A 19,391-nucleotide genomic window follows, 5' to 3' on the forward strand; every position below is an offset into this window, starting at 1 on the left:
ATGTGGCAGGTCTGTAAGGCTTAGATCTGATTTGTTGGTTGTGGGATCACTTAGCTACGTTTGTCATTGCTACTTATGCTGTTTGGCACGCCAGTAGACTTGTTTAATAGCTTCACCATTTTGACACCTCATTCTTAGTTATGCCTGATGCTGTTCTTGGCATGCTCTCCTGCACTCCCCATTTAACCACGGTTGATCCCCTGGATTATTGGTAATGATTGAGGGGGATGTGACAAGCAATGAGATTGCAGATTGTACTGGAGCACAGTTCTGCTGCTGCTAATGGCTCACATGCAGGATGATCAATTTTGAGTTGCAAGATCTGTTCAAAGTCTGTCTCATTTAGCGCAGTGGTAGTGCCACACAACATGAAGAAGGATGTTTTCAATGTGAAGGCAGGATTTTGTCTCCACAAGGACTATGCAGTGGTCACTCTTACCGGTACTGTCTTGGATGGATACGTCTGCAGCTGGCAGATTGGTAAAGATGAGGTTAAGTATGTTTTTCCCTCTTGTTAGTACCCTCATCTCCTGCTGCAGACCCAGTCTAGCAACTATGTCCTTTGGTACCCAGCCAGCTCGATCAGTAGTTTTTCTGCCGAGCCACTCTTTATCGTGGACATTACAATTCCTCACCCAGGTACTTTTTGCATCCTTGACACCCTCAGTTCTTTCTCTAACTATTGTTCCACATGGAGAAGTACTCATTCATCAGCCAAGGGCAGATGGTATATGATAATCAGCAGGAGGTTTCCTTGGCCATGTTTAACCTGAAGCCATGAGACTTCCTGCAGTCTGGAGTCAATATTGAGAACTCCCAGGCAATTCACTCCCGACTTAATATCATTTTGCTATCACCTCTGCTGGGTCTATCCATTTTGGAGCAATGTTAACATTGTGACTTTGTTTCAAAAATGGAGGAAAGGATAATACTTACAGGTCCATCAGTCTAACCTTTTGAGTCAACAAAGTATTGGTATAAATTGAGTGACGGCATAAACTGCTACTTAGAAAAGCATGAAGTAATCAAAGACAGTTAAGATGCATTTGTCATGGAAAGACCATGTCTGGCTAACTTGATTGGTTTTGTTTTGAGTTAACATGGAAGATTGATTAGGCCAGTACAATGGATTTTAGCAAAATTTTAGATAAGGTGCCATATGGCAGACTGTTTAAAAAAGTAAAAAAATAAGAACCATGGGATCCAGGCCAAGGTAGTAAGCTGGATACAGAATTGGTGTGGCCATTCCAGTGTTTTTGCAACTGGAATATTGCTTCCAGTAGGGTTGCACAGGGTTCAGGACTAGATTCCCCCATTTTTTGCAGTACATGTTAATGAATTGGACTTTAAAGACTGAATGGGTTGAGGGTATTTTCCCCGGAGTGTCGGAGGCTGAGGGGTGACCTCAAAGAGGTTTATAAAATCAGAAGGGGTATAGATAGGGTAAATAGACAACACCTTTTCCCTGGGGTGGGGGGAATCCAGAACCAGAGGGCATAGGTTTAAGATGAGAGGGGAAAGATTTAAAAGGGACCTAAGGGCAACTTTTTCACGCAGTGGTGCATTCATGGAATGAGCTGCCACAGGAAGTGGTGCAGGCTGCTACAATTACAACATTTAAAAGGCATCTGGATAGGTATAATAATAAGATGGGTTTAGAGAAATATGGGCCAAATGCTGGCAAATGGGATCAGATTTATTTAGGATATCTTGTCAGCACGGACAAGTTGGACTGAAGGATCTGTTTCTGTGCTGTACACCTCAATGACTCTAAATGTAAGGAGCATGATCACAAGAAGTTTGCAGGTGATACCAAAGTTGGCTGTGTGATTGATAATGGGGTGGTAAACTATTGACTGCAGGAAGCTATCAATTGGTTGGTCAAGTTGGTAGAAAAGTAGTAAATAGAATTCAACCCAGAGAACAGTGAGGTAATGATCTAGGAAATTCAAATAAGGCAAATGAATACGCAATAAAACAGAGAATAATCAGAAGTGTAAATGAAGCGAGGAAGCAATCAGGGGACACTGAGAGGTATAAAGGAAATGAGGGATTTTGGAGTACATGTCCAAGCTGATAGCAAGTTGATAAGGTGAAGAAATACTTTCCTTTGTTAGACAAGGCATAGAATATATGAGCAGGGAGGTTATGATGGAGCTTTATAAAATCTAGCTAGGCCACACCTTGAGTATTGTGTGCCATTCTGGTGAGCTCATTGCAGAAAAGATGTAATGCACTCAAGAGAGTTCAGAGGAGATACAGAAGAATGTTGCCAGGACTGGAAAATTGCAGCAACAGGATTGATTGGATAGGCTGAGATTGTTTTCCATGGAGTAGAAAGGGCTGAGGGGAGGTTTGATTGAAGTATATAAAATTATGAGGGGCCTGAACAAGTACTTCTCTTAGCAGATGGTTCAGTGACTAGCAGGCACAAACTTAAAGTGATTGGCAGAAGAATTAGAGAGGGAGATAAGGAAACATTTTGTCACCCAGAGGGGGGTACAGGTCTGGAAACAGCCTGAAAGATTACTAGATGCAGAACCCTCAAATCATGTAATAGGTGTCTGAATATGCACCTAAAGTACTTAACCTCCAGGGATCTGACCAGGTACCAGCGAGTGGAACTAGCTAGTTTATTTTTACTGAGTATAGATAGATGGACAGAACAGCTTCTACTGTATTGTAATTGTTTTCCTTGGTTTTTAAAATATTCTAATAATAACTCCTCTGAAACGTCTAGTGACGTTTTATTATTTTAATCATGCTGCTAAATAAATTGTGGAACGACTTACCATTCGGAGAGAGTGCAATTTTGCCCAAACCTGTCTTCCTTGCATCCTTAACTGGGGAGATGTTAGGGCCTAGTTATCGTTTATTTTTAATGAGGCAAAGAAGTAAACATTGCTTAAAGTCCCTAGATTTTTAAAATCCAGGACCTGCGACATTCGGGCACCCGAGGCAGAGCTAATTTTCAGTTATCGTCCATTGCGCACTTATAGCATGCACAAGATGCTCCTAAAGCCAACCGCGCGCCCATTTAACACCTGCAGCTGGCACCACGTGCTCCTAAAGTCGGCCGCGCGCCCATTTAACACCTGCAGCTGGCACCACGTGCAACTAAAGCCAGCCGCGCGCCCGCTTTGCTCTTGCTTCTCGCGCCATTGACCTTTTTTTAGTTTAACCGCTCTAACGGTCATTGTGTATTAATAGTTAGGGCTGACGCCCTGTCGAACAATGGCCATCTGTTAACTCGGGTTTAACTACTGACTGGACCACTTGATCGTGGCCATTCTTTGTGGACTTGGCTAATGGCCAGTACAGAAGAGATTAGGAAAATGTAATACAATACAAACATTGAAAACCAAAATTGAGCTAAGAATTGGAGCGGTGATGATTGAAGGATACGGCGTCGTACAATGAAGTAAGGAATGAGACTGTTGCATTTTGGTAGTCACCTGCCAGTACACGGAGGTCTTTGGAATTGTTGAACATGGCAAATTATAGACATTCAGTGTATTTTTAACAAATGCAATATCCTAGAATACTGACTTAGCAACGACATGAATGGAGGAGCATTTCAATCGTTGAGATCAACGGAAGGAAAACCAGGTACAACGTCTTAACTGTGGTTCAAAAAGAAATAAAAGACGGTTTTCCAAATTAAACACTGTCTGTTCACCTTTGGGAACAAATTAAGCGATTGCAGTTGCTGTGCTTTTTCTAATAAGAGCCTGTCATTGTCAATATGATATTTGGTTAATATATTGAAAACACAATGGTTAATGGTTCCAGAGAAAAAAAACACATGGAAAAGTTGGTTCATATAATTAATGGCTCGAATTTAGTTTTCTGTTCACCTTGTTGCTGTTTCAGGAGTCCGGGGTGAGGAAGACCCTGCCAGAGACTAGAGACTTGAGCAAAATATGAAGCATTTTGTGTCAGAGGAACAAAAATGGTCTTGCCTGTTCTTCAAAGCAAAATATAACTTATCCTTGATGACAAGTTTGCAAGGGAATCTGCTTCATTTACTTAACCCATTTTACTCACTTCGAGTTAAGTTCGTAGATTGAAATAATATAGTTTCGGTCGTGATGGTGGAAAAGCTAAGCCTCGACTGTGTGGTGCTTATTTAAAAGCACGATTGTTATAATAATGGTGACAATGTTTACTAGCCTGTCCCCTTTTAGATATAAAAAGTAGAAACGTCTTTGGCATATTTTGGTCTCCAGATTACTGCTAGAGTGAACCCATGTGGTCTATTGGTTTTAGAGCCATTCTCTGATTTTTGCAGCGCATTTTGCGCCCAGTTTACGTCTTCTAAGATATAAACGTTAACTACTGTTTACACAAGATTAGCGTTTTATTTTGTTTCTTCTTTCCCTCAACTCTTCCCCCCCCCGCCGCGAGGTCTGTACGGTGTGGACAAGGTGCTGAGTTTGCCCGCAAGTTTTGGGGACGAGTGGTGTCAGTGCCCTGTAAATTCATTTAACGCGTTGTCAGAGCATTGTGGAGACGTTCGAGTTCCTCCACAACAACGCGTGTAAATCAGCTCAGATGAGCAGCTCCCTTCCGGTGAAACACTTCTCTGTCTTTATTCACTTCGCTGACCCGTATAGCGAGATATCAGAGGATGTTATCTCCCAGATCAAAGCGACCGCAAGGCAATCCCTGTTTTAAGTTGCCTCCTGTTACACTCTCCCCGATCAATGCGCGGAGTGTATTGCATTCATTCTCGCTTCTTTCTGTAACATTAAGCTGGGAATTGTCAATGGTTGTGAGAATTTAAGTTTTTTTTTGTTTTTTTTGAGACGCCACTGTTGTGTGGCTTCATTTCAAGTTTACGGTTTTGTAGATAAACATCTGTTGAACGGTGTGTTTGACTATGTTTGGAATTTGAATTTTGCGAGGCGCTTGACGTTGGAAAACCTGTGGCTGCAAAGCCTTCTAGTGGTCCACGGGGAATAGAAGGGCGCCTACCTGTTTTGGGTGCACCTTCTGGAGCTGCTTCCCCCTCCCACTCCCCCTCCCCCTGCCTTGAGGATTTATTCGGTGCGCTCTGGCCGCTGGTACACCTAGTGCAGCCTTCGCTGCGTTGCACCGATTGCATTGCATGTGTTGAAGTGAACCTGTCGAGGTTGCCGACCTGAATCTTTGGGCAATGCTGGTGCGAGTTTGCAGCCTGTCTTTTGATGTGATTTGCCCTTTCTGCTGGTTGTCTTTCTGAGGCGGCTGTGCTCGCTGATCGATTCCGTGCCGGTGACGGCGACCAGCGGCTGCTGTCAGCTCTGAGGAAGCATCGCGCCTGATGGCAACAAATCCAAGAAGAAACGCAGAAAAACCCGCGCACTCACACCATTCACACTCTCTCCCTTTTGCTATCTATAGCCGTCGACCTCAAAAAAAAGTGCATAAGAAAATCAACTCGCATTGCCCAATAACCTCAATAATCTCGCTATGTGTATGAGAGGCCCTGCTGCTAACAGAGCTATTTTTTCGGGCTGAAAGCACAAAGCCCTTAAGACACCAAATGGGTCTTTGAACAAGACTTGGATGGTCGCAACATCAAACTATTCAAAAAGATTAACTAAAAGAATCATGCATAATCCACTACACTAATCTAAACCAATGACAATTTGAATGAGAAGGCCAAAACGAATATCGCACGCATTTAATATTCTAACGGAGTAAAACAAGCATAATCACGCACATTTCAAGGAATAACAAAAACGATTTAGAACCAAAAGCTGGTGACATTGAGTCAACCAAACGTTCTGAATAATAAGTCTCGAAGAAGGGTCAGAGCCAGAAGAAAAATACATTTTTCCTGTTAATTGGTCTAATTAGATCTCACAAGTTCTGCAACAATTAACATATTTCCCCCACAGGAAAACAACTTTTAACAGTGATTATGTTTCACAATGCTTTTATCATAGGAATGTGTTTGTACCACCTATTTTACTGGGAAACAAAGCCGTAGAGAAGACCGACCTACCGGTATTGACGAGCTAACAAATGTATGAAGATGGACATTTTAAAGATATCGAGGATACCGCTATTTATACGGTGCCGTTTCACCGTTCTTTAAGGTTAAAAAAAAAAGCAGCACTCAAAAGTGATGAAAATATGTTCAGAATCGTTTAATGTATAAAAGAAAAATTTTGTTACTGTCATGATAACGCTTCTTTAGTTCATTTTAATTCCACGAATATGATGCTCGGACACGCCCAATACCCCAGGTGTAAATATTTGTCACTTTTAAAATTATTTCAAAAGTGTGTAGTCGGACTATACTCTAAAGTACATACATCGTTAAACACCCATCAAACTTTTTTTAAAGAAATATTTATTTTGGGTTTGAGTCCATGTTAATCCACTAAGAATGTTTAGTACCTCAATTTGTAGTGTACGTCAATTCATTTACCCTTTTACGTACATTTCTTGGAATTACACTACTTTTAACTTTTCATAGTATCGTTTGCAGAGACCTTATTTTAATAAATCTAATAGAAAATTATGATTTAACATTTAGTTTTTTTTAAAACCTGAAAGCTTTACGTGCAATTTACGTTTGTTTACCGTTGGTTAATTTGTAAAAGCAGATTTTTAAAAAACATTAAGAAACAATATGTTCAAACATCCTGATTTCGAATAAGACAAACATATTATTTAGAGCAGGGCAAGAAGCTATTTGTAATAGGATTGAGTTCAAAGAGAGATGACTTAGCGGGGCTTGGTTGCCGCTAACTGGACAAATTCCTGAAACTTGAAAATATGAATCCTCGATTAACGTGATTCTGTGTATAATTTTGTACGTCCACTCTCCTGCGTCAGATTTATGAAAATTTAATTCAGATACCAAGGGCTAACAAGGTGAAAAATATTTACAACTATTATGAAAAGTGATGGGTCTTTGCAGTACTACGTTGGTCGATCTCTTTCGGGCATTTGTTTTCATCTAGCCCTCCGGAACAACGTTTGAATAATTGGTATTATAACCAAAATGTATTCAGAGCTAATAAACTTACAGTAAATGTTTAAAAAAACAGGCCTATTTGTATTCCAATGTTTTAAACAACAATTAGTGTGTATACAGTAGTCGAATAATTTGTGCCGCTGTGGTGGAAGTGTATGTGATGATTTTGCAATTTCTCAGAGGGAAATACTTTTCATTAAAACTGTTAAGTGACCTCTAAGTTTCTAACTGTGGAACATGCATTCTAAGAGGTTAACAGCTGTAGGAAAATGACAGGATTTTTTAAAAAAAAAATTAAGAAACATTAGAAACTTATGTTTCCCTCCTCAAAAGTTGCCCTGGTTAGCAATGCAACACTGCTTGGGGGGGGGAAAGAACCTGGCATAATCATAGAAATGGGAAGCATTTTTTAAAAGTAGCAAAACTGCACTTGAAAACCTATATAATGCGAACGGAAGTTACAATTTGTAATCAAGTATTCATTTAATAACAAAATAAGACGGTCATATTTTTGAATAGCACTGCTTCTTATTTCCAGAATACATACAAAAAATACCAATTCTCTTTCCATGGTACACCTTAAAAATAATTGCAATTTGAAATTATAATGACAAGTTGGAATTTAGTAACAAACATGCATGTAAATTTTTTCCAAGAGACATTAAATTAAGAACGTACAATACAATCATAGCAATTGAAAAGAAATTCCGGAAAATCCCTATTTTTCTACACTGTTCCACGTTACCTATGGTTTTTTTTTTAAGTAATGCACTTTGTTATGTTTTTCCCCCGCTTGAAGCTAACATAAATAAATACAGCGTTCACGGAACCCGTCCATTGATGAACACCATCAAAAAAGGTCCATTATACTGCAATCTGCTTTGTGAGAGACTACCTGGATTGCATTTCAAAACTTTCAAAGAAAAAAAAACTATTTACATTTATTAATTTTCAAAACAATTCAATGGATTTTTACGTATACATTAATCGGTTCATCTTTCGGATAGATGTCTGGTTTCATGACATTTAAAAAAAATCAGATTGTATTATTTTAACAGAAGGAAATTAGGTCAACATTTAAAAAGAATTCCTGACGGTTTTGAAATTGGACCCACATAAGCCTTCATCGCAATGCATATTGCAGCTTCGAATATCTGAGCTCACTGATAGCCCAGTGCTGAAGCTGTGGTTAACCTCTGGCTGTAGAGTGCGTATGGAGAGTAATAGTGTCCTGTTGCCGGCACTGGTAGAGTGGTAACCGGCCCTGGAGCTCCATGGGTCGGCAGGGGACTCTTGGTGTACGGGTGATACCTACTGCTCAGTCCTAAAGCATGAGGGCTCCTTAGTGTGAGACCACCTGGGCTTCCAGGCGCCCCTGTCGGTGGGAGGTGCATATGACACGCCACAGCTGCTGCAGCTGCCGCCGCCGCCGCGCTGCCCAGAGACGAATTTTGGTAGCCGGCCATGAGCTTATCAGTCCCGGAGAAAGCAGTGTGCGTCCGCAAGTGGTTGAGCAGTTCCTCCGAGGTGCAAAATCGCTTGTCGCATGGTCCATTGGCGGAGACCCAATTACAGACGTGAGGCTGGGGGTCGTTAGGTAGCATGAAGCCATATGGGTACAAATGGTGTCCCGCGAGGGTTGGCGTCCCAGCGTTGCTGGACATGGACGTGTGAACGGCATGTAGTGGATGCGAGGGGTAAACCAGAGGGTATCCAGACTTCAAAGTTGTAGGATCATGGGTGCAAGAATTGTTTGCTGCCCCGGCAAGGTGAGCAGCGCAGTGATAACTGAGACAATAAGGATCTCTGCAAAGGCTGGCCGTCATCATGGAGGGTGGAGAGGCACCGGCTAATGGGCTGGAACCGGTGGATTTACTGGAGAGGCCACAACCCAAAGAACTTGCCAGCTGTGCCGCTCCGACCAGACTGGATTTGGCATGATCCAAGCTGACGCCATGTGGCACAAACTGATGCGGATAGCCGGCGTACGCTCCCAGGGTGCCTGGGTAGGTCATGCTAGCTGGAGGCAAAGGAAAGACAGTTTGTCCGGGCTTATACGGTGAAACCGGGGCAACAAGTCCAGAACTTAGAGCGGAAGTTTCCGAAATAATGGGTTTTGACACTGAAGTCTCCTGGTGCTGGTTCACTTCCACATTTATCCCAGCACAACTGACACTAATCCGGTTGTGGCTGACGCTAGTTGTCGTGGAATTGTCTGTGGAGCTGTTTTTTACGGTGTCCATTTCTTTCTTTTCCTGACTGTCATTGCCTTTGCCCTCGGGTGGCATCGGTGAAGAAGTGCTGGAATTTGGACTGCCTGTCCTTGGTGTGAATGGTTGGCAGGTGGCGCTAGGCACACGGAAACCAGACTTTTCCGCAGAAACGCTGGAAGAGCCGGAGGAACTGGAATCCTTCTTCTCAGCGTGTTTGGAATATGGTTTAAAACTCGATTTGTCTTCTACACCAATGTCGCTAAGTTTCAAAGGAGTAGGTTTTCCGGAATCTTTGTCACTTGTACCATTTGACGTAACAGAAGTTAGCTTTGAAGATGGAGGGGGGTCCGGCTTCCCAATCTGAGAACATGTTTGAGCCAAAAGTGCCAAAGGACTCTTCTTCGCATCAAGCTACAACAAAATTAAATAATAAATGAAGAAATGTTTGCGTTCGTGGCTATTATAACGTATACTTCGTAACTTTCATCTGTTAGTAATAGGAAATTCATTGTTTAGTTGTAAGTTGTCGATAATTCTGTGTTAAAAACAATGCTGTAACTATGTACCCTATTAAATAATCTTTTAAAAATAACCTTAACTGCAGTAACCGTAATGGGTTAAGTGTAACCCCAGTCGTGTTCAAATCGAATGTAACGTTGTTAGGATCGTTTGTTACGAAAGGATCGACGGATAAGAAAGGTACAGTAGTGTGGAAAATCACTAACTTTCGTGTTTCCATGTAAACGTTATATAATGCATAGGTTACATAAAACATAGTAATGTATAACGAAAACATAAGTAACGTACCTCGATGGGACTTACGGGTGTAGATGGTAAAGGCTGCAAATACTCGGGATGCAAAATGTGTCCGGTGCGAGCCGTAAGCATTTTCAAAACCTTGATAGGAAGACGATTAGCTTGTCTTGAAGGGTCTGAGGGAGGTACGGAGTGGTAGAAAGGTTTGCTATTACTATTTCCCCTGCTGCTGTTATTGCTGATTTCACTCGCTGTAATTCTGTGGGTAGAGACGGAAGGCGATGTAATCATGACCTAACTGAACCAACACTCCAAGAAGGACTGTGCCGTTCGAGGACGCTGTGGTTGCTTTCACTCACGGTACTGGAGACCCTGCCCAAATCCTGCACGGCGCTCATCAGACAAGCAGCACGACCGCTTTGCTACACACAACACAACATGCAACACACAATCTGGCCGTCAACACTTCAAACACCGAATTACTTTAAGATTAAAGCCTTTGCCGCCTTCCAATCAAATCACACAATGAACACTGAACCCCGAGGTGATTGGAGGGTCAAGGGGATGTGATGTTAACTTTTTTTGTGTGTGTCTGTTGGTTATTGTGTGAAGGCGAAATTTTAGACTCTAGCATGTGACGATATTAGGCCAATCCGGAGAAGGATCTCAATGTCACATGCTTTCAATTCAACACCCCCACCCCCAACTGTCAATTTTCCCAACCGCAATCAATCAGTTATTTGTCAGTCCTGTCAATCTAGGTTGATTTATGTCAGCTTTTGTTGCTGATTACAAGCCTGGTGTGACTTGAAAAAGAACGGCGTTTGAAAAGAGGCATTCAATTTAGGGAAATAAATCGTTCTCAGAGTAAACTCAATTTGTATGCGAACAAAAGGCGGACGCACTACACCGCACTTCAATTCGCTCGAACGAATTATACACCTTCACTTCTTGGCATTAATCGCTTACTTTCCTGTTGAATTTTTCTTCTTTGTGAAATAGAACATTTTCAAAAATCTTAAATTAAGAAATCTTATTTCAGGCCGCAGCAGCAGACTACAAACAAAACCACATTATTGAGATCGTATCATCGATCAGTCAATCCGATGGTCACACGTAGGGGTGTTTGAAAAAGATTAAGATTGACATGTTGAAAGTCTTGACATGTTAAACTTGACAGCTAGAACAAATGATCGGTCTGATCAAAGTCACTACTATAAAAAAGGTTCATAATGCACGCATAAACTATTGTCGTGGAATTTCACACAAAATATAGCACCTTACTGTCTTTAGAAAAACAAATCAACGATTGCAGAAACGTCTATCAGAAAGTGAGACTAGGCTTCCGTAATGTGAAACTTTTTGTAAGTTTTTAAATTTAAAAAAACTATAAAGTGTTGTAAGATTTTGACTTTTGTTTGATGTTTTCTTCTTTTCACTGGCTAATGTATGTGCTAATCAATCTTTGCTTTTGTTTCCGGTCTCGACATGGTGGCCCACACAATCTACAACATTAACAAAAGGTCACTTGGAGATAAAAACACGTTTGACAAGTGAAGAACATGGGAAGTGCTGAGGGATCGTTAGCAATTTATGAGGTGGATTATCTATTCGGACTGAACTTCACTCAAATTGTCTTCTCAATAAAATACTATTTTAACAATATTGAAGAATACACAAACAATGCGCACATTTGATAAGTTTAGTGTTTTGAAATGTCCAGCATTAGAATTCTCAAACTATACGCGTTTTGCTTAAAATCTTTTACACAGAGAATATAACAAAAAAAAAACTTAGCTATAGTCTTCTCCGAATGACACGGTAAACAACAAATTTATGATGGCAATTAGCGTCATATCCTTTTAAATAATAATATCTTTAAAATGTTAACGCAGATTTTGCTATGAATTAAGCCTTTTAAAATATAAGTGAAAAGTACAACACCACTTACTACTATGTACAAAGAACGTACTTAAATAATTTGGCAAAGGAAGAACAAATTTGTCCAGGTGTATAATGGTGTTGGGAGAGATCTGAACAATTCCCAAGTGGTGGGAGTAAACTCGATCTGCGCAGAACAGTTCTTTCCTTTTAATGGCTCGTCAGGTTGATGGATGAAGTGCAGTAAACATTGAAACGCTGTACCTTCATTTGTGTTCATTTGCATTAACTGCTTGGAACAGCTGTTTTCCTTACTATACCATAGAGACGACTATCTGTTCTTGTTGTATTTGTCCTGCCTCCCGGTGAGAAATACTAAAAGATTAATTGCTTTAGGTGGAGTCGACTGTGGGAAGAGTTTTTTTTGGAGATTTGTTCACTTCGATGTGAAGGAGGACTGAGCAAGCTACGTAGCTTAAATAGTATTTAGGTCTGCATGCTTAAATACTAGAGCAAAGGGAAAACGAACCAAATTGAAACCTAACAAACATATATAACCTGCTTTTTTCGAAATACACGGTAGGCAACTTTCATTAACACAACATTTATAAGTTTAAGATAAAACAATGAAATGAAATACCGTGAAGTATCAGTTGTACATTATCCGTCTAAAATACAATAAATAAATCTTGAGTGGAAGTGACCTGAATAGTCTGGCTAGGATCTCAAATTTCTTTTGCCAGCGACACCATCTTTGTGGCGAAGTTATTTTTTTTAAAAGAACAAGCAAAAGTTTCTTTTCATAATCAAGACGATGTGCTTGGCACGTAAGAGTAAAAGATTTACCGCCGGAGCTCCTTTAGAATTTATATTGTTTAACGGTAGAGGGGAAAAAAAAAGCATTCAAGGACTAAGATAATTAAAAACATCAACTGTTAAAACAATGTCCAACTTTTTACTTTATCAGCAATTGGCAGACATGTCAACACGATTCGATTTTTACACAGAATAAGGGATTTATCTTTTTTTTTAAAAAGAAAGACTGAGCAATACATTCAAAAAGAAGTATTTGACCGTTCACGTACCCGGCTAATAAGTATTCAGACTCCCGGGCAATTGGGCAGCTTTTCAGACACAAAATGCCGCGGCTTCCTTTCATCTAACTTGGATGGAGACGCTCAATTAAAAGCCTATCAGTTTGTAAGTAAATCAACGCCTATCAAACTTGTCACATCAAACAAAACGATTATTATTGCAACCCGCCTACCCTATTAATCTCTCTGTATGATAATCCGCTTGACAGGTCAGGTCAGATCCTGTAAATCCTGGGATGGATTTCAACAGAAAGCGGATTGGAGCGAAGTTGGTTTTAAAGGAACAGCAAGAACCCCTTTGTCTTAAATGAGATGGAGAAAGGCAAGTTAACGGTGCGCACTGTTTTGAATTAATTTAGCAATATTAATATTAATTTAGCAATATCGGGCACAGATAGCAGGAGCCAGTTAGACTTTAGAGTTTATTACATTACGAGTTAGTGTTCATTTCAAAATAAACATGGAAAATATGGAGAAAACGACTCAAATCTGAATTTAATTTTATGACTAATATACAGGTGGAAAGGCAGACAATCGCGCGTTTACCCGTTCGCATCGATCTAAAGTTAACAGTCTGCTAACACGGTTCATACTGCTCTGGAACGATGAACTCTTATTAAATTTAATCTTCAAAATTACACATTTGGGTGTGAATTCATTTGACTTTCTAATTTATAGTGCGCAGCAAATGTACACACAGCGGGGAGGTCTATGCCCGTCCAGGCAGTGAGATACATCGATACTTATTTGTTTTGCATTTCTTATTGTCACAGAATTGGTTCATGTGAAATGTAAATTAGTTTTTACTATTTCGAAGAAGTTAAATAGCTGTAAAAGGTGGAAAATGCACTTACCGTGGTCCCTGATTTTATCTACTTGTGTAAAGTTTTAAACTTTGTAGCAATAATGAAAGATTGATTTTACTTTTGATTATGCAATTTAATTACAATACACTTAGCTAAGAAAAATGTATCCCTTTCTTATTAATAGGCAATAAAAATCTTAGAACAATTTTTTAGTAGACGAGCGGCAGCTTGTATATCCTGTCCAGTATCAGAGTAATGGTAAAATTTGTACTTAACCATAATGAAGGACTTCTGTCCTCTCAAGATTCATTATTGACTTGTGACTGACGGTTGAAAGAAAACTTCTGCACCAGGTATTGGTGGAATGGAGAGTTGTGTTTTTTTTAAAATCATCCATGTTCTTAAAATTTTATAAAATTAATATTTAAAAGTTTTGTTTATTTTCATAAGACTTAAATTTAATTAAAACCTTATTTGTAGATAATTTAGTTGATGTCTGATAATTTGAAGCCATAAAATTTTGATAAATGTAGAATACTTACCGAATATTAGCTATTTCGAACAACAGCTTTTTGATAAAACGCAAACAAAATTCCCCGTTAACTTTAAAATAATATGGCAATTTTATATTTTACAGTCGTTCTTCATTAACAATAGAATCAGTCTTTATTGTTCAGAAATCTTTTTAAAAGAGTCGGATCAGATAACTGTATTGAAGAAAAATTATCATACCCTAATCCATACCAATTCTTTTTCGTGAGAGCGAGAGCAAGTATTTCGACATTGAAGTAAATTTTAACTGCTTTAAAATAATTATTTGCAAAATAAAGCATAAAGCGAATCATAGAAAGCGTGAAGATCCGGATGTCATGCGACTGAGTTTTACTGATACATTGAAGTAATTACCTGCAGCAAAGGAAACTTGATGATGGTTCCTTTGAATATTTTAAAATTCAAATCTGCAGAATAAACTTTGTTTTATAAATTGAATTGTAAAAGCGCGGATTTCACCGCGAAATGGGTTCGTTGTAAAATAGGTTCATTTCAGTGTACTATTCCACAAGTGTCAAACATGGTAAAATGGCGAAAACTAAAAATCTTTCTATCTTTTGTTGATTTGAAAGACGTGATAGATCACGTTCCGCCTTACAGTAAATCTGTAGAATGATTCATAATGATATAATTCATACATAAACGTGTCTTGAAGATCAGAGCGCAGCTAAAAATATGCAAAGGGTTGTTTGATTGATAACAGGGTTGCTGTTTTTCTGCAAGCCTGTCAAACGTTGACACAATGCTTGAGTTATTAGGGCAGTGTAGGGCGCCCATAAATTTTCAACGTCAGGGAAAAAGTAACAGCGGCTTTCTTTATTGTCTAGATGACAGATGGGTCTCAGTACAAGACAGCAAATACTTCGTATTACCCTAAATGGGAACACATTTTTCGTGGCTATAATTCATGATTTTTAAATAGAAAGTTTGAAGTACGTGCCTATATTTTATATTCTGACATATTTATGAATCACTCATTGCATGCAAATATAATTATTACTGGAAACAAATGACAACAAGTTAGTATGCCCGATGTTTGTAGAACGAGATTTTTTTTGAAAATAAAACAATTTAGCAATCAACATTTTTAACTGTAAAGTGACTGCTGTACAGCTTCAACGGTTTATATGTAGCACCTAAAACAGACTGTATTCAATATGACCCAGATGTGGATATAGAAATCGAAGAATTGTCATCTGATTACACGAGAAGATTGAATTTTTGGTAAAAATTAAAACACTCTTTCCAAGACAACTCATCTTTATACCAGTAACCTGCAGCAATATGACATCAGGGCGGTACGGAAGCGACTAGTTACAATAGCGACCTGACAAGCACGCTGACAATATCTCTCGCACACGGATAAATACCAAAATTCATACCTGGTTATTAATAATCGCTTATAAACAATGTTAATGTCGATTCTATTCTGAAACATACATAACGTAAACATATTCCATCTATTACAAAGACATCACTGTCGTTGCTGTATCCGAATTGCCCATTATAGAAGATAAATCGTATTAATTCTTCAAATTTTAATTACCATTTGTAAACAACTGGACCAATGAAGAGAAGTAGATTCCAGGTATCAGACTTACTTGTGTTAAATATCAGAGCAATAGGCTTACATTAGTAGTTAGTAGGAGCTGAGATTGGGTCAGTACTCTGCAGTGCCGGACTTCCGCATGCGCTCCGCTGATGGGGCGGGAAGGGAAGTTTTTCTTTTTTCTCGTGGGAGGTGGGAGGGGGAAACGATGTTTGATGGTTCATTCTACATAGATGCTTGCATGATTTCTACTTAAATGACAGGAAAGATAGATTAGTTGGACTCAGTGGGTAAATGCAAATATTCTTTTTTTGAGAGGCTTTTTTACATAGCAAACCATTATCAGAAATCTTACGTCGCATCGACTAACTACAATTACACATTTAAGTTGCACTCGACGTTTGAGAAAAAAAATCTCTCCAGCTAAACAAACTTCCCATACACAGTTTTTGCAAAAACATATTGTACCACAATTGCATACAGTGTAATTGGAAGCTGCTTCCCAAGTCCCTATGCTCCTCCTTTTCTACGTTTTGGCACCGACTTCCGTTCCGAATCAGCTGACAGGAGTGCGGAAGTGTAGTACTCTTGTATATTTACATATGCAGGTCGTAGCTGCGGCATAGTGGTACTTTCAAACAAACCGTATATAAAATAGAGAATTGTGGCTGGGCAGCTTGAATAGTCGTGAAAATAAAGCAAACGACATTTAAGACTTTTTAGAAATTAGAACGTCAGTGATGGCAAGTAACGATTTAGGCATCGTTGTTGATGGAACTCAAGTAAGTGTGAAGTATTTAAGCATTTGCCTTTATTTACACAATAAAATGACTCATTCTGTTATAATACTTCACATGTGCGTACACTACGCTATCTAATATTTTGTATTTTCAGTTATTTTTAGTTTGCAACATTTTCTCGGGGATTTACGACTTTGTCAGCTGACTAGCTGCAGAATCATATACTATTCTGCAGTGTCTTTATATTGTAAACCATTCACTTGTAAGAGTTTATGAACTAACGTTTCACCCAATCAATATGAACAAGCAGAACCCCTTAGCTTTAGTATCCAATTAAAATGAATTATGCGCTTCCATTTGGGAAAGCACCTTCTTATAGTTCATTTTGCTAGGAAAAGCATGTCAATATCTGAGACAATTAATTTAAGTATTTGCATTATAATGGGGAAGCATTTCCCTGATTTGTAAAATTTTCTGATTATGTCAAAGTAGTATTACAAGAAAGCATAGGTTCTGTGTCAAAAAGGACACGTTTAAGATATTCGCTAGGGGATTGAATAATCAACAGCTGGAATGTATTCCATGAAGGCTGAATGAGGCAGTCCCATGGAAGAGTTTGATGTTAGAATGGAAATCATTGGAATTGGTTTCTGGAATAATGTAATTAAGTAGGGCAAACCATTCATGTGATTAGTAGTGGTTGTGTAAGCCATTGTCATGTGAAGTCTAGTTGCCAAAATATTTTAATTTGTCTAGTCATTACCCATTTGTCCATTTGGTATTGTTTCTTTCAAGTTGAACGTATAAGTAGTTCTAACAAGTGAAACCACACAATCTGCACAACAGTAGTAGGGGTGAGAACTGCTTCATTTAGTTTCTGGTCATGAATATTTAAAATATGATTAAATTCAGTATCTCTACTTTTATCCTTCTCTGTTCCACATAAACCACTTCCAACAATATGTTTATCTTTCAAGGGAATTGTCTTGAAGGAGTTACTAAGTGTGAGAATATAGTGAAGCTGGTCTATATTAATAGAGCTATGGCTGTTAGATCAGTATTTTTAAGCTTTGTTGCTTGTACAGTAGATTTCAAAGAACAAGCTTTAATAGTTTTTCTCCAACTTCAGTGTACTTTTGTTTTTTTAAAAAACAAGGTCTTTTTGTGCTACTATAAATGGAGGTTTGTGGTAAACAATGCAACACTGCTTTAGAGTCTGAAATGAAGCAGAGTTTTCTTTTCCCAAGGACATGTCAGAAGCAGCATTATCTTTGTAGTTTACTGTCAAATGTCTCGTTGCTAGATTTAGACACATTTTCTGGTTGTTGTCAAGTGGTACTGATCAGTAAAACAGTTTTACAATGTGAATTTCTCCAGTCGTTGGAAAAAACATGGAGGCCTGAGTGTAATTATTTCAGTCCCAATTTGTTTTAGGGCTCTGATTCAGAAAACATGTAGGACTTTGACATAATCTGATGTAATTTTGGTTGGCATTCAGTAGAAGTCCTGGAAAATAGGCAAAAGCCAAGATATACCAGACCCCATCTTTTGCTTTTAAAACTAAAACATAATACAGTGAACACTGGCAATTGAAATAGAAAGGGCTGGGAATACTTAGCATGTTAGGTAGCATCTTTGAAGAGAAACTACGTTAATGGATTGAATTTTTCATTTTTGGCAAAGAATTTTTTCGGTGAGATTCACAGCAGGCAGTTCACCTTGACCCATGTCGACTTTTCTCGTACAATATTCTGCTCATTAATCATGCATCCAGTACCTGGCTCATGGAAGTGTCTAGCAGGAGGGGCAGAAGTACTTGTTCCTTCTGGGACTTTGTGACATTCATGCCACATGTACCATATTTAAATCCCAGTTCCGCAGCACTTCAGATGCTGCAAGACAAGAGCTAACCATTATGCCGATCCTGCACAATGTAAATGTGAAAACAGATCGGTAATGGAAAGTGACATCGCATTTTGCAGACAATGACCTGGTGGATCTGATGGCCCAAAGAAGGGCAGTGCTGTGTCCTCCAGACCACCAGGCAACCTGGACAGAGATAGCAGCAAGAATCAGTGCTGTGTATCAGGGCAAACGTTATATACTGTGGTGCTGAAAGAAAGTTAATAACCTGCGCTCTGCAACTGCAGATGTCTACCTGCTGCTTTATTGTCACAAGACCACCAGTATTCACTCTAACCCTACCACTGTACACGTCTCTCACCAAGGCTATTAGACTACAACTATCATTATTGCATCGGCGTGTCCATTCACTAGCTCTCACCAATCTTATCCTCCCAAACAACTATTCTTCCAGCCCTCTGCAGTTCCTACTCGTTCAGCAGGGGAACCTCGCCATCTCCCTCACCTCAAATTGCAACAAACACCTCTCCCATTCTCTTCCATATCATACTCACTCCTTCCTTTGTCATTGTGGTTTAAAAAAATCATAAATAGACAGAACGTGAAGACTGGCAGTAGGATAGCAGAAGTTAGTCTCCTTACTCCATATGAGGAAAAATGTTTTAAAAGAAGGTGACCATTAATGTGGGAATGAGCAGCCAGCCATCTAAGCTTCACTGTGCTGTGCTACATTGTTGTGCCATTAATACCAGTGCTAACACTCTTAAACTGCACAAGTGTTTAGCCCTTTTACACAACTAATTCTCTCCTCTTACGCAGACACTAGTGGAACCCAGTGAGCCACCCTAAAGAAGATACTAACCTCGCTGACCCTCTGCTTTATCACCAACTCAAGGGCTGCACCAGTGAGGCTTTCTTCTGCACAGAACTTTTTACATACATGGATTTTATTTCTAGATGAGAC

At 39.3% G+C, this 19,391-nt stretch overlaps 2 protein-coding genes and 1 long non-coding RNA gene across 9 annotated transcripts in view; 2 read left to right on the plus strand and 1 right to left on the minus strand.

The window, feature by feature from the left end:
• Positions 1-5,752: 5,752 nt before the first annotated feature.
• znf503 (zinc finger protein 503) lies at positions 5,753-16,373 on the minus strand. 7 transcript variants are annotated; one of them, XM_048616293.1, is made up of 4 exons: positions 16,306-16,373; positions 15,907-16,072; positions 9,994-10,201; positions 5,754-9,597 (listed from the first exon to the last, which is right to left on the minus strand). In XM_048616293.1, exons 3-4 carry the CDS (start codon positions 10,072-10,074, stop codon positions 8,134-8,136), a joined length of 1,545 nt encoding a protein of 514 aa, XP_048472250.1. In that variant the 5' UTR covers positions 10,075-10,201; positions 15,907-16,072; positions 16,306-16,373; the 3' UTR covers positions 5,754-8,133. The 7 variants fall into 7 exon arrangements, with proteins under 7 accessions (XP_020389943.1, XP_048472250.1, XP_020389945.1 ...); XM_020534356.2 differs by having other exon boundaries at positions 15,877-16,072; XM_048616292.1 differs by having other exon boundaries at positions 15,822-16,072.
• On the plus strand, positions 11,984-13,239 carry LOC125486855. Its single transcript, XR_007265473.1, has 3 exons — positions 11,984-12,402; positions 12,861-13,023; positions 13,127-13,239. It is a non-coding gene; the product is annotated as an uncharacterized LOC125486855 (long non-coding RNA).
• Positions 16,374-16,376: 3 nt separating the features above from the next.
• The window catches only part of lrmda (leucine rich melanocyte differentiation associated), a 795,236-nt gene continuing 792,221 nt past the window's right edge, over positions 16,377-19,391 (plus strand). The window contains exon 1 of the mRNA XM_048616297.1: positions 16,377-16,606. Within this exon, the coding sequence (XP_048472254.1) occupies positions 16,565-16,606 (42 nt within the window). The 5' untranslated portion in view covers positions 16,377-16,564. The remainder of the gene's footprint in view (positions 16,607-19,391) is intronic.

The sequence above is a fragment of the Rhincodon typus genome, chromosome 34, assembly GCF_021869965.1.
Source record: "Rhincodon typus isolate 14 chromosome 34, sRhiTyp1.1, whole genome shotgun sequence".
Lineage (NCBI taxonomy): Eukaryota > Metazoa > Chordata > Chondrichthyes > Orectolobiformes > Rhincodontidae > Rhincodon > Rhincodon typus.